Source organism: Crocuta crocuta, unplaced genomic scaffold, assembly GCF_008692635.1.
Source record: "Crocuta crocuta isolate KB4526 unplaced genomic scaffold, BGI_CrCroc_1.0 scaffold85, whole genome shotgun sequence".
NCBI lineage: Eukaryota > Metazoa > Chordata > Mammalia > Carnivora > Hyaenidae > Crocuta > Crocuta crocuta.
The window spans coordinates 3,825,762-3,841,652 of record NW_027530620.1 but is presented as its reverse complement, the minus strand read 5'-3'; the positions used below and the strand labels follow the sequence as shown (position 1 = coordinate 3,841,652).

The 15,891-nt window shown below is 36.3% G+C and overlaps 1 protein-coding gene across 4 annotated transcripts in view; it reads right to left on the bottom strand.

The window, feature by feature from the left end:
* The window catches only part of PATJ (PATJ crumbs cell polarity complex component), a 391,357-nt gene that overhangs the window by 237,870 nt on the left and 137,596 nt on the right, over window positions 1-15,891 (bottom strand). For all 4 annotated transcript variants that reach the window (XM_077768086.1, XM_077768084.1, XM_077768085.1 and 1 more), the window contains one exon: window positions 13,997-14,093. In XM_077768086.1, coding sequence (XP_077624212.1) covers window positions 13,997-14,093 — 97 coding nt within the window. The remainder of the gene's footprint in view (window positions 1-13,996; window positions 14,094-15,891) is intronic.

The window sequence follows — 15,891 nt, the reverse complement described above, 5'->3', positions numbered from 1 at the left end:
CATATGGCTGAGTAATATTAAAATCCAGAACACCTGAACATAATTTAAATGCTTCTCAAAAGATCTTAAACAATACAAGTTTTTATTTATAGTTATAATAAAAAACGCATCCGAATTCTATCAAAGGCTGAAGCTTTGGGAATTTTCAAAACAAAAAAAATCCACTAAAATAGAAAGCAACATTCACCAGTCTCCAATTATAGGACCAGAATAAGAATTCTACTTATTTCACTTAATTAGAAAGATAAAGCATTCAGAAAAGGATGATTAACTATAGTGTATGAGAAAAAGAATTTACAGAAAACTAAAAAATTAAAACTTGGCCTTTATTTCTTAATCTTTCCTATTTTGCATCATCAAAACCAAGAAACAAAACAATGGAGGGAGCAAATAAATCCATATATCTAATAAAAAGAACACGTAAATATTGCTAGAAGCCACTAATGAATGCTGTTTGCTTATTTGAAGTGATCATTCCTAACATTCCTTGAATTCTAGATAATAATTGCTGTTGATTGTAGTGACATCTATTGGCAAGGTAGAGATCAACTAGAGTCCACAACAATACAAAAAAAAAAAAACCCACAAAATTTAAACCAAAAAACTATTAGTTGCTCAATAAATCTCTGTTGATCATGGGTCTACTTCATGTTAAAAATTGGCACGGCGTGAACAGGAACTCATCAGAAGGGAAAGCTTAAATATGGCCCTGGACATCAAATGAGACCTAGATTCTAATCTTGACCTCACAATAACTAATTTTGTGACTTTGGGCAAATTAATCACTCTGGGGGGGGGGAGGGTGTCTTATGATTCTTGACTGTACAATTAGACCAGATGAGTTCTGGAGTCCTCAAATCCCAGCACTGTCAAGGAAGACATGAACATACTTTAATTCCATTTTTCAAAATAATTTGCTATTTGATTGCCCTCCTCCTTCAACATAGATCTTTTTATAATAAGTTCCAAGTATACTTTATAAATGTGATCCTTTAAAAAAATTTTATTGAGATATAATTGACTTATCACATTATATTAGTTTTAGGCATGCAATAATGTTATTTTTATATATATTGCAAAATGGCCACCACAATAAATCTAGTTAACATCTATCATCATGCATTGTTACATTTTTTTCTTGTGATAAAAACTTTTAAATCTACTATTGGCAGCTTTGAAATTACAATACGGCATTGTTAATTATAGTCACCACACTGTACATTACATCCCTAGGACTCGCTTACTTTATAGCTGGAAGCTTGTACTTTTAAAAAAGTTTTATGTATTTTTAAAGTTTATTTTTCTTTATTTTTGAGAGACAGAGAGAAAGAGAGCCAGCAAGCAAGCAAGGGAGGGGCAGAGAGAGATGGAGACAGAATCCCAATCAGGTTCCATGTTATCAGCGCAGAGCCTGATGTGGGGTTCAATCATGGCCTGAGCCGAAATTAACAGTCAGACGCTTAACCTACTGAACACCCGGGATCCCTTTTATTTTATATTATTAAGTAGGCTCCACATCCAGTGTGGAGCCCAACTCAGGGCTTGATCTTACCACCTTTAGATCAAGGCCTGAGCTGAGATCAACTCGGATGCTTAACCTACTGAGCCACCCAGGCACCCCATGGAAGTTTGTACTTTTATAATTTTAACCTCCTTCTCCTACAAATGTGATTTTTCAATTTAAAATTATATTTGGGGCACCTGGATGGCTCAGTCAAATAAGTGTACGACTTCAGCTCAGGTCATGATCTCATGGTTCATGAGTTTGAGACCCATCCTGGGCTCTCTGCTGTCAGTGCAGAGCCCACTTTGGATCCCGTGTCTCCCTTTCTCTCTGCCCCACTCTCCCCTCCCAAATAAACATTTAAAATTATATTTAACTTTGAAATAATTTTAACAGGTTTTATTTAATATAATACACACATTAAATTCACCCACTGCAAGCACATATTTCAATGATTTTCAGTTAACTTACAGATGTGTGCAACTATCACCACAACTCAGCTTTAGAGTATTTCCACTACCTCAACAAATTCGAGCAAGCCCAATCCCAACCCCAAATCTAGGCAATCAATGACCTGGTTTTTATAGCTATAAATTTATTTTTTGTGGACATTCTATACAAATGGAATCCTACAGTATATAGTCTTTTGCATTGGGTTTCCTTTACTTAGCATAGTGGTATATAAGTATTTTGCTCTTTTTCATTTTTTCTACTGTATGGATATACAACATTATGTTTCTCTACTAGTTGGACACTTTGCTGTATCCAATTTTGAACTATTATGACTAATGCTACAATGAATATACATGTTTTGTGTGTGGGCATAGGTTTTCATTTCTCTTGGGTATATACCTAGAAGAATTGCTAGATTGTATGGTAAACTTATATTTAACTTTTTAAGGAATGACCAAACGGTTTTCCAAAATGGTTATATCATTTTACCTCCCTACCAGCAGTGTAGGAGGGTTCTAGTTGTAGAGCCCATCATTTTTAATTAAAATCTTCTTGTGAGGGGGCACCTGCGCGGCTCAGTCAGTTAAGCATCTGACTTTGGCTCAGATCATGATCTTGTGGTTGGTGAGTTTGAGCCCCGCATTGGGCTCTGTGCTGACAGCTTGGAACCTAGAGCCTGCTTCAGATTTTGTATCTCCCTCTTTCTCTCTACCCCTCCCCTGCTTGTGCTCTATTTCTCTCTCTCTCAAAAATAAAAATGAAATATTAAAGAAAATTAAAATCATTCTTATGAATGTGTAGTGGTTTTAATTTGCATTTCTCTAATAATTAGTCATGTTATGCATTTTTATGTGCTTATTAACCATTTATAGATCTTCTTTGGTTGAAATGTCATTTCAGTTTTGTACATTTTTAAAAACTGGGTTGCTTGTTAAGTTGTAGACAAAATGGTTCTTATTGAGTTTTAAGACAAAATGGTATCTCTCTTCCAAACAAACATATTTTGTTATACAAAATTCAAGTGGATTAAGTAAAGTTGAAAGGAAAAGATTTTTCTCAAAACCCTTCTCTCAAAGAAGTTGGTATACATGCTTTTGTACTTTTTTCAATTAAAAAATACTAGGGGTTCTGCAAAATTCAGCTTTGGCTGTGAAATTTGGCTAAACTGCTATTAGGCAATGGCTTCAAAAAGGCCAAAGATCTGAAAGACACTCGGAGAGCATTTGGGCTCCTCTGAACCCATGCAAGATCAGTGATTCTGGGACAGCATGGATTAACAATAGAAAATAAACTGTGTATTAATGGCAATAATTCAAACAAGGTTGCCATTTTGATTTACTGTTAATTCCTAAATTAGAATTATTCATATAACTGAGAGTGAAACATTTCTTTTATATGCCTGATTATGTTCAAATTCTCCTGGTTAACTGAAGTAACATTTGGTTCATCACTACAAGAGTAACATACTACAGATAATTAAAGATGGGGGTGAAAGCGTTAACATTTTGTATTAAAAATTAAAATTTTGGGGGGTACCTGGGTGGCTTAGTCAATTAACTGTCCACCTCTTGGTTTTAGCTCAGGTCATGATTTCAGACTGTGAGATCGAGCCCCACGTCAGATTCCACTGACAGCACAGAGCCTGCTCGGGATTCTCTCTCCATCCCTCCCCAGCTTGTATGTATGCGCTCTCACTCTCTCTCAAATAAACTTTTTAATTAAAATTTTTTTAAAGGTTAAATAGGAAAATATATTAAAATTAATGTTAATATTAAAAGAATTAACTCTACAGAGAACACTATAACTTTTGTGAATCAACCAATGTTCATAAATATTTAAATATTTCAAGGCAGAATAAGAGAGATTAAGTCATGTCATAAGCTTTGTAGGACTGTTTGGAAAACTATCACTCATATTAAACAAAGCAACCTTTAAAAGATGGGGTTTTAGTTTTTAAATTCCATTTGGACCAAGAATTTTTCTCAAAAAACCTCTATTTTCCCCACATTGGGAAGAAAAAAATTACAAAACCATATACAAATACTTCTAGAAAAATTCCATATTTGGTCCAAAGACAATATAGAAGAAAAAAATACTCAAAAAAAGGAAGTATTCCAAAATGCCTTTCTCCTCCAGATATCTCAAATGCAAGTGGAAGAGTAAGAGTGTCACAGCAAAAATGGTGATGAGGGAGCAGCCCAGTTGTATAGAGTTCTTAATAAAGTACTGATCCCTCACAATAATGTTAAACTAAAAAGACTTAACTTACAGGGGAGCCTGTGGCTCAGTCTGTTGAGCATCCGACTCTTGGTTATGGCTAAGGTCATGATCTCGTGGTTTTGTGAGTTCAAGCCCCACAATCTTGGGATTCTCTCGCTCCCTCTGTCTCTGCCCCTCCCCCACTCACAATGTCTCTGTCTCTCTCAAAGTAAATAAATAAACTGAAAAGAAAAACTGTAAATTATAAACATTAAAAAATTAAACTACAGTAATTTTAAGGTAAAATTTTAATATATACATATGCCAGAAACTTCATTCTGTATTGGCAATATTTGGCAAACACTGAAGAACACGGTATTAGTATTGATAAAAAACAGTAGTACCTCACATTTCTGGAATACTTCCTTTGTGTCACTTCCTATCTAAGGATGCTATATACATCATCTCTTCTAGTCTCTCTAAACAACCCAGTCAAAGGAGTACTATTATCATCTCCATCTTATAAATGAGAAATTCAAATTAAAAGAATACAACTTGTTTCAAGTCAAAAGTCTAGAAATGTTTAGACTAAGTAACTTAATCAAAGGCATTTTATAAATTACATACAATATATACTGCTATAATTGCTATTCATGAAAAATGCAGAACACATCTTTGTAGGTATATATATACCTATACATATATTCACATGGGCAACAAATTCTTTAGGCTATTATTACTGGAAGTTGAATTATTCAGTCAAAGAATATGCACGTTTAAATTTTTTATACATGCTGCCAAATGGGTCTCCAGAAAGAGGTACATGAATTCATGTCCCTGCCAACAGTATATAAGAACTCCTATTCTTCTACAACCTAACAATGAGCATTATCATTTTTTAAAATCCTAGGTACTCTGATAGGCAAAAAATATTATTTATTAATTTACATGTCTCTCATTATTAGTGAGGCTAAAAAGATGCTTTGTATTTGATGCCCAAATCTATTTCTTTTACATACTGTCTTTGCTTGGTTTCTATGGAGGTACCTGTCTTTTTCTTTTGACATGTAAATATATTTTTGTATACACATGTGCATATTTTTGTTATCTCCCACTTTTCATTCTCTTATTTTTTTAATACATGAATAAACTATTTCTACATCAGGATATAAATTTTGTGTGAGAATACCCGAGAACATTTTGAACATTTACTGGTAATGATACTGTTTAAAGATATTATTATTATTCTAATTATTTTAAATTTTTTATGTAAGCAAACTTATCATTATTTTCCTTTGTAGTGTTGGCATAATAACATGAAAAAGGCCTTTCCTTATACCAAGATTATGTTTTTAAAAATCTTATACAGGGGCGTCTGGGTGGCTCAGTCTGTGAAGCGTTAGACTCTTGATTTAGGCTCAGGTAATGTTCTCATGGTTTGTGAATTCAAGCCCCACATTGGGCTCTGTGCTGACAGTTTGGAGGCTGCTTAGGATTCTGTATCCTTCTTTTTCTGCCCCTCCCCCACTTGCTCTCTATCTCTCTCAAAATAAGTAACTTAAAAAAATATTACATACTGGGAGAACTGGACAGCAACATGCAGAAGAATGAAACCAGATCACTTTCTCACACCATACACAAAAATAAACTCAAAATGGATAAAGACCTGAATGTGAGACAGAAAACCATTAAAACCCTAGAGGAGAAAGCAGGAAACAACCCCCTTGACCTCAACCTCAGCAATTTCTTACTTGACACATCCCCAAAAGCAAGGGAATCAAGAGCAAAGATGAACTACTGGGACCTCATCAAGATAAAAAAGCTTCTGCATGGCAAAGGAAACAATCTATAAAACTAATAGGCAATCTACAGAATGGGAAAAGACGGTTGCAAATGACATATCAGATAAAGGGCTAGTATCCAAAATCTCTAAGAAACTCACCAAACTCCACACCCAAAAAACAAATAATCCAGTGAAGAAATGGGTGGAAGACATGAACAGATACTTCTCCAAAGAGGACATCCAAATGGCCAACAGACACATGAAACGATGCTCAGTGTCCCTCATCATCAGGGAAATACACATCAAAACCACACTGAGATACTACCTCACGCCAGTCAAAGTGGCTAAAATGAACAAATCAGGAGACTCTAGATGCTGGCGAGGATGTGGAGAAATGGGCACCCTCCTACACTGTTGGTGGGAATGTAAGCTGGTGCAGCCCCTCTGAAAAACAGTGTGGAGGCTCCTCAAAAAATTAACAATAGAACTCCCCTATGATCCAGCAATAGCAATTTACCCAAGGATACAGGAGTGCTGATGCATAGGGGCACATGGACCCCAATGTTCATAGCAGCACTTTCAACAATAGCCAAATCATGGAAAGAGCCTAAACATCCATCAACTGACAAATGGATCAAGAAGATGTGGTTTATCTATACAATGGAATACTACATGGCAATGAGAAAGAATGAAATGTGGCCATTTGTAGCTACATGGATAAACTTGGGGGTGTTATGCTGAGCAAAATAAGTCAGGCAGAGGACAGATACCATATGTTTTCACTCACAAGTGGAACAGGAGAAACTTAACAGAGGACCATAGGGGAAGAAAAGGGGAAAAAAATAGTTGGGGAGGGAGGGAGGCAAACCATGAGAGATTCTTGAATACCGAGAACAAACTGAGGGCTGATGGGGGTGGGGGAGAGGAGAAGGGGGGGTGATGGGCATGGAGGAAGACACTTGTTGGGATAAGCACTGGGTGTTATATGGAAACCAACCTGACAATAAACTATGAAAGAAAAACAATCTTACATAGATTTTTTTACAGTATTTTTATGTTTTCAATTTTTAGAAGCATACAGTATTCAGAATTAAAATTCCAATTTTGATGAGAAACGGAGATCTCTACATTTTTCTCCCCAAATTATTATGTACCTCATCATTTACTGAATAATCTATCCTATTTCTACTATTTCAAAAAATAATACATTTTATGTTCTAAATTCTTGACACCTGGATTTATTTCTAGACCACCTTTATTTGCAAATACTAAATGGATTTAGTTACTTAGGGTTTTATTTTATTTTATATTTTTTTTGAGAAAGAGTGAGAGCAGGAGAGGGGCAGAGACAGAGGAAGACAGAGGATCCAAAGCTGGCTCTGTGTTGACAGCACCAAGCTCCATGTGGGGCTCCAACTCACAAACCGTGAGATCACGACCTGAACCAAAGTCAGCCACTCAATCAACTGATCCACCCAGGTACCCCTAATTACTGTAGTTTTAAAAAATGTTTATCTATTTAAATTTTTTTCTTTAATTTACATCCAAGTTAGTTAGCATATAGTGTAGCAGTGACTTCAAGAGTAGATTGTTAATACCCCTTATCCATTTAGACCATCCCCCATCCCACAACCCCTCCAGTAACTCTCTGTGCTCTATATTTAAGAGTCTTATGTTTTTGTCCCCCTCCCTGTTTTTATATTCCTTTTGCTTCTCTTCCTTAAGGCTCATCTGTTTTGTATCTTAAAGTTGTCATATGAGTGAAGTCATGATATTGGCATTGGCCTCCTAATTACTATAGTTTTAAGCAAGGTTTCTAATCAGGAATGCTCCCTGAACTCTGGGTAGAATAATGCTCCATTGCATTCTGTAAAATGCAGTGCTTTTGGCACACTAATAAATGAAAGTAGAATCCCCCCATCCATGTAGACCAGGGGACACCAAGCAATGTGTGGAGACATCTTTGGCTGTCATCACAACTTGGGTGAGAGAGAGAGAGCGCTACTGGCATCCAGTGGGTAGAGACCAGGGATGCTGTTGAACATCTTAGAGTGTGAAGAACAGGCTTCTTCCTCCACCCAACAAAGAATTATCTGGTCAAAATGGCAAGAGTGCCAAGGTTGACAAAAGCTGATTTAGACAACCAAAAACACTCTCACTCGCTTCTAAAAGCTCTAGATTCAGTTTGAAAACTACCAGTGTAGAATATATTCAGTTACTAGGAGACACATTCCAAAACTGTCTAGCATTTCATTTCCAAATCAATTTTCAATCAAATCCTCATATTAAAAAAATGGGGGGGTATATATATTTAGGAATTGGATTCAAATTACCTTAAACTTACAGAAAAATTTAAAAATAATTGAAATTATTGAGTTTCAACTGGGTGGCTCAGCTGGTTGGGTGTCTGACTTCGGCTGAGGTCATGATCTCACAGTTCATGGGTTTGAGCCCCACATCAGGCTCCGTGCTGACAGCTAGCTCAGAGCCTGGAGCCTGCTTCAGATTCTGTGTCTCCCTCTCTCTCTGTCCCTTACCCGCTCATGCTCTGTCTCTCTCTCTCTCTCTCAAAAATGAATAAACATTAAAAAAAAAAGAGAAAATTTTTACATTTTTAAGTAGATGATACTGATTAGCTAATATTTTCATATGTGCAATCCATATAGACTTATTTATTGTTGCCAAAAGGTTTTTTAAGATTTTGAATTTTTGAGATTGACTACTATACCATCTGTGAATAATAATTTGTTCTCTAAATTTTTTTTTTTTTGGAGTGGGGCAGAGGAGATGAGATTTAAAGCACTGCTAGGTTTGAGGACAGTAACACATCATTCTCTTCTTTCAAATTTAGATGAAGATTTCAATTTTTGGTAAGAGGAAGAGGGGTTTGGGGCAGTTCCCCACCCCACTCCATGGGAACATATGCAGATTATCTACAAAAATCTTTTTTTATTAGAATATATAATTGTGTATATTTTACATATGAATATAAAGAATTTCTGAATAAATATGGTGAAGTGGAGTGACTGCTAATGAATGGGACTATTTTGAGGGGTGATTAAAATATTCTAACTTTTCTAAAATTGATAGTAGTGATGGTTGAAGAACTCTGTAAATACATTAAATGAGTTATATAGTAATGTGGATTATCTCAATGAAGCTGTTTTCTTTTTCTTTATATTTTATTTAAGAAATCTCTATACCTAACCTGTGGCTCAAACTTATGTCCCCAAGGTTAAGAGTTACATGCTCCTTCAACTGAGCCAGGAAGGTGCCCCAAAGCCGTAATTTTCTAAAAATCCATCCCCTCTAAACTTAAAAAACTTTTTTTTTTAATGTTTGTTTATTTCTGAGAGAGGAAGAGACAGAGCACGGGCCAGGGAAGGGCAGAGAGAGAGGGAGACACACAATCCGAAGCAGGCTCCAGACTTTGAGCTGTCAGCACAGAGCCCAATGTGGGGCTTGAACCCACGAACCATGAGATCATGACCTGAGCTGAACGAAGGTGGATGCTTAACTAACTGAGCCACCCAGGCGCCCCTGGCATCCCCCACTAAACTTTAACCAAAATAAATTCTTTGTACCAAATAATATATTAGAACATATAATGTTATGAGTGTGGGGAAGGAATCAGAGCAAAAGATATACCAATTAAACCAGGTCTTTTCTGTGAAAAAAAAAATTGAGGGGGAGAAACAAAGCACCTAAGGAGAGTATCTATTCTGAAAGTATTAAAAAAAAAGGGCTTTAAGAGGCCTTCAGCATGCAGTTCCATTCATCTCTGCTATACCATTTAAAAGCCAAGTGTCAGAGAAGTCAATTATATTCTGAGTTTCTAGAACATAATATCCATCAAGAGACATATCTATTGTAGGATTCTCATTGCTTCTCTATGATCATGCTCTTATAGGTCACAAAAAGTCACTCAAAAACCTTCTGCTCCTTAATGTTTAAACATGTAGTTGAAATAATGAATAGCAGCAGGTTCGAAAGACCGGTGACATAAAAGCGTTTAACGTCTGGGACCAAAAGTGAGACTTTTTTGACATAGTAGCTTCTCTCTGTGGGGATCAATCCTTTTAGGTAAGGCGAGGCATGGCATTTTGGGCAAGAGAAGGCAAGCTGTTCTGGACAGAAGGCTCTGAAACTAGACAGATGGTACAGCTCAGTAGAAGGGGTATCTCTAAAGCACTATGAGCGCACCTACATTTTCATCACACCCCGAGAATCACTATGCTAGTCCCATGTCCTCTGTCATTAATTTGCCCAAAATACAGGGTTTCTATAATGTGCCAGGTCCAAACAGAGAGGATCACTTGACTTATGGAACTTGAAGGAAAAGACAGATATTAAACTAATAATCACATAACTAATCACATTTTGTTGAGTGTTATTAAAAAAATACAAGAATGGGTATTAAGATGAGGAATGAGGCAAGGTTTCCCAAAGGAGGTGAAATTAAGCTGAAATGAGCACAAAAGACAAGATCTCCTTCCAAAGGCTCTTCTGTAAATCAAATGAGAAAGCATTTAAAGAACTGGGGAAAATGTATGATGCATAGTAGGTACTCAATAAATTGTGACTACAACTATATAGTTACTAAAATTATGGCAAGTAAAATGCAAAGGAAGCTACAAATGTAGGAGAGATTGACAATGAAGATGAATTAAGGAAGTGAGATCATAAACAGAAGTGAAGTTCAGTCTGGAGTAAGGGCTTTACAAAAAATTGAGAATATAAGGAAAAAGGTCAGCCTTCAGGAAGAAACATTTTGTTTTGCACAGAAGAGTTAAAGCGCAAGTGGAAAAAAAAGACATCATATCTTTCCAACAGTCAATTGAAAACAAGTCAAGATATGAAAGAGGTTATGGCTAAAAACGAAGCTTTGAAAGTCCCCATGTTGGGGAGCCTGGGTGGCTCAGTCGGTTAAGCGTCCGGCTTCGCCTCAGGTCATGATCTCATGGTTCTTGGGTTCGAGCCCCACGATGGGCTCTGTGCTGACAGCCAGCTCAGAGCCTGGAGTCTGTTTCGGATTCTGTATCTAGATTCTCTGACCTTCCCCTGCTCATGCTCTCTCTCTCTCTGAAATAAATAAAACATTAAAAAAAAACTAGAAAGTCCCCATGTATTAGTCAACTGAGTGACACTTCATGTCTTCAGTGATCTGAAACCTTTGAAAAGACAATCTAGTTTTAAATTTAGGTATTAAAGACAATTACCATAAAGTTAAGTTGTAAGTTCTCTACATTGGTAACTTCCCTTGGATAAACTCTGTGTGTTTGATAATGGTAGTTTTTCACTAGCTAAGCATTTATGTGGATACTGTGTCTTAAAATGTAATTGTTTCATAATTCTTAAAAGTTCAGCACTTTTCATTCAATGAACCACTTTTGATGGTTAGGAGGCTTCTTATAATTAGACACCAGAATGTCATGAACTTTGTTCAACTATGCCAAGATAAGGGATCTATGATATAAATACCTATTAAGTACCATAATATTTATATTGTCACATCTAATTCTCACAACAAGCTGTACAATATTTTATCAAGTACTCTTTTTCCTAACAATTTTATGTTGCTAAGTTCAATGGTTATTTCCATGATTCTAACCTCCATAAACTCTCAGCATTATTCCATATTTGGCCACTGACATTCAGTGACAGAGCCCTTCTTGAAATATGTTCTTCTCTTAAACTGCCTAACTCCATAATCTCCTGGAAATGCTAGTGTGCTAGGATGCTCCTTTGCTGGCTCATGAGGCCCATGTTCGGTTCTCCTCCTGCTGCTGTCTACACAGCATTCCCAAGTAAGCTCACCAGCTCCCATTACTTAAGACATCACTTAGATCAACAGTTTTCAGAATATGGTCCCTGGCTGAGAAGTATCACCATCACTTGGGAAATAATTAGGAATGCAAATTAGCAAGTCCTCCCAGATGTAAGGAATCAGAAACTGGGCGTGGGCCCAGCAGCTAGTGCTTTTAACAAGCTCTTTAGGTGCTTCTGATACACTCTGATTTTTGAAAACCAGAGTTCTAGATTAGTGTTTTCCATACTACAGGATGCAACTTATTAATTAGTCAAGAAATTAACTGAGTTGCAAATAACATTTTAAAAAACGAAATACAGGGTGCCTGGGTGGCTCAGTGGGTTAAAGGACGAACTCTTGATTGTGGCTCAGGTCACGATTTCACACTTCCTGAGTTCAGTCCCACATCGGGCTCTGAGCTGACAATGCAGAGCCTGTTTGGGATTCTCTCTTTCTCTCTCTCTCTCTCTCTCTCTTTTATCTGGCCCTCCTCTGCTCATGTTCCCTCTCTCTCTTTCTCTAAATAAATTAACTTAAAAAAAAAAAGAATCAAGTTCTTCATATGTTATAAAGGTAAGTAATATTTTTTGAAACTTTTATTTTACTAGATATCACATCCTTATACTAAGCTCTTTAAATGCTTTTCTCCTCAGATGCTAACAACGCTAGGAGGAAGGTTATCATAAGACTCCCTTCCCGCACTTACAGATGAGCAAGTGTGAGCCATGCCCCTGAATTCACAAATAGAACTAGGATTAGAACATTGTCTTCATCACATGCCGAAACCAGTATTTCCTAACAGCTCTGCAAATATGGGCCTTCTAGCATCCTAGAAATTATGAGTAACCAACAAATATGTCCACCCTGCCACCACTGTCCTAATGCCTACATCAGAACCAGAGATTCAGGTACACATGTGCATACACAAAGCAATCATATCCACTACGTGTAACTCTCCAAACGAGGCTGAGAACCAAGACACTACAGCCCACTCGTCACATTTTGTTCCCGTGCCTTTATTCTCCCTTCCAGGTTGGTGACCCCAACAAGAAAAATGAGCTGTTTTATTTATTTCATAACAGACTCAACACTGTTCATAAAAAGTGGTTGGCTTTTAACAAAGTTTTGTGAAATAAATGAAGAAATAATGCATGAGATAGGGCTCTTTAAAACCACAAGCGCAAATCAATTTTTTATAAAGCCAACTAAATGACTATAAACATACCTATTTATATTTAATTTATATACTTACTACAGTATTTAGAAAAATATCATTACAAAATCAACTTAACAATAATTATTAGTAAGAGCTATAATACTTGTTTAAATTTCACTATTTAGCAGGCCAAAGGCTTTATCACTTTATTTTAATCTTCACCCCAACCCTGTGAAGAACCATGATTTATATAGAAGAGGGCATGCTGAAGGTCATGCACTAAGAAGTCCTACAGTCAGAATTTTAACGCTTTTGATTTCTCTATCAAACTCCTTTTTTAAATCGTAGAAGGAACAAGGTTGTTTTTAAAAGAACATACAAATACATATTTCACAAACCATAAAATTCACCCATTTAAATATATAATCCTGTGGGTTTTACTAAATTCACAAAATGTGCAACCATCATCACGATCTAATTTGAGGGTATTTTCATCACCCTCCCCAAAGGAAATTCCATGTACAGTAGCAATCAGATCTAACTATATATAGTTTACATGCATAAAAGAAATGCAAATTCTTATAAATAAAGCCTCCATTAAATATATGTATGAATGTATATTTGATACAGCTTAATGCAAAGAAAATCATGAAAGGAATTCTAAAGGAGAAAATAGGACCCTGGCCTTCTGTAATTTTGCATTAGCAGCATCACCAATCAGTTTGTATAGAGCAAGTAATCGAGAGCTGGCATCACTTCCAACTCTGCTTACTGTGGGTCAAAGTGCAAGTGCAAGGACTTCTTAGCATTTCTGCATTCACAACCAAATAGTAACACTAGGAGGAAATGTAGATAAAATACTGTATAGCCCATTGCCTTTGACATTCACTCTAATATTGTATTAGTACTAAAGGAGCAAAGTTTAGTAAATTAAGTCACAAAAGTTAAGGAGACGTATATTTTCTTTCTCAGCATGATATGCTAATACACATTCTCTAAGAACCCACAGAATGGTACTGATAATTGACAATCATCACTAAAGCACAATTTAATAAATTCTGCATTCACTGCAAAGAAGGAAAAGGAACTCACTGTCGGTAAAGGCATATTCTTCATTTTCATCACTGTCATCAGACGGAGCTTTATAAGGAGGGGGCAGTTTCATTGGAGGTGGAACAGTTCCTTGTCTCTGAAAATGCAGAATTTGAGAGAAAGGTTAACTGCCTTTGCACAGTCTTCTTCCTCAATGACAAACAAGATAAGAAGATAATCTAAATATTTTGACTGTATCCAATTTCAGTCATATGCCAAGGACTGTGAAACAAATACAACTTGTTTTCTTATACTCATGTTATTCTGTAACTGACACTGTGATGTAAACACCCCACTACAGAAAATAGGAATTCAAAAGCACAGCAGTTAAGACTGTTGACCTGCTCAGAACACATTCCTTTCCCCAGTGAGAATGCCAATTATATATATTTTATTTACATTGTTTTTACCAAATACTTCAAATGAAAGACATTTCAAAATAAATGTAAAAAATATTCACTACATTAAGTCTATAATTATTTAAACTGTTTATTCAATTGTAGAAGACACAGATTTCACTCTTAAATAGCTGAAATAAAACACCAAGATTTTCTAAGTGCAAAAATGTTCATCTGTAATTTGTAGATAACCAACATACACATTTTAATGTTTTAAAAAACAAATCTTTATGATGAACACTTTTTGTATTTCCCATAGACGCATTCTTTAAATTTACCCACCAAATGATACAGCACATAAATATTTGGCTCAGACTTAAATAGAACAAAACTCTATGGTCAGATTACCTTCACAGAACGTAGACATTTTCTTGAACGCTGGGAAAAATAAAACATGCTAAAGTTTACGGAGAGATCCAAGCTGCTAAAAAGAATAGGAGCTGATAGATCCAAGCACTCCACAAATACCAAAATAACTGGATTAAGTTATTTTGCTACAGAATTTCAATAGAGTACATTCAATTACGCTTTATATGACAAAACCACTAATGGGAGAATGCACTCCAGTAAATGGACAATGACTGGTCCATTACAGAAAGCAGGCCTGTAATACATTCCTCCAAAGCAGAACACATGATCTGGGATCCACAAACAAAAACACACACCCAAATTTATTTAAGATAATGTCTAGCCAGAGCACTACTTCACCTATATGTAGAAAATCCAAAAATCAATAATATGCAAGAATGATAAATGGGGAGAAGATGCCAAATACAAAATGCGTATTAGGCAACAAACACAGAAGTATGACCATGCTGTGTCTTTATTCTTACTTAAAAAAACATAAGAGTGGGTTAAATGAGGAGTCAGGAAGGCAAATGTATTTCTTTCAGTAAACCTTTTCCTCACAACCGGATGATTCTAGGTCAAAGTCAATACTTGGAACACGGACAGCCAGCTTTTAGTATTAAGAGATACGAACTCTCTTTAATGGTATTTAAAAAGCATATTTAAGAGGAAACTGTTACACCACTGATTTTATTAACATTAACCTTTACCAACACTCTTGAAGGGAATACAGGGTAAGCATGTCCTGGTCACCCTATGTTGTGACTGTGGGTTGCCAGATACCTGGGGCACAGTTCTACTGCTCACAAGGGAAGGTTGTAGGCAGGGCCAGGCTCTCTCTGGCAGTGAAGGCTGGAATAAGGGACATACAAGGAGGCCAGGTGAATATAATCTCCGCAAGAGCAGAGAAGAGTGTGGTATCCTTAGTCCAAGAACAGTATCTGGTATAAAGCAGGCCTCCCAACACCGTATTCTGAATGAGCAAATAATTGCTTGTCAGTCATGCTGCTTAGGTCTTGCAACATGTTAACTTCTAGAAAAAAAGGACAATAACAGAAATGGTTCTTGTCCAATAACATTGCACATTAATTTTGTCTGGTAGAGATGCAAATGATTTTAGTCCTGTAGAAAGGGAAACTCCAAAGGTTA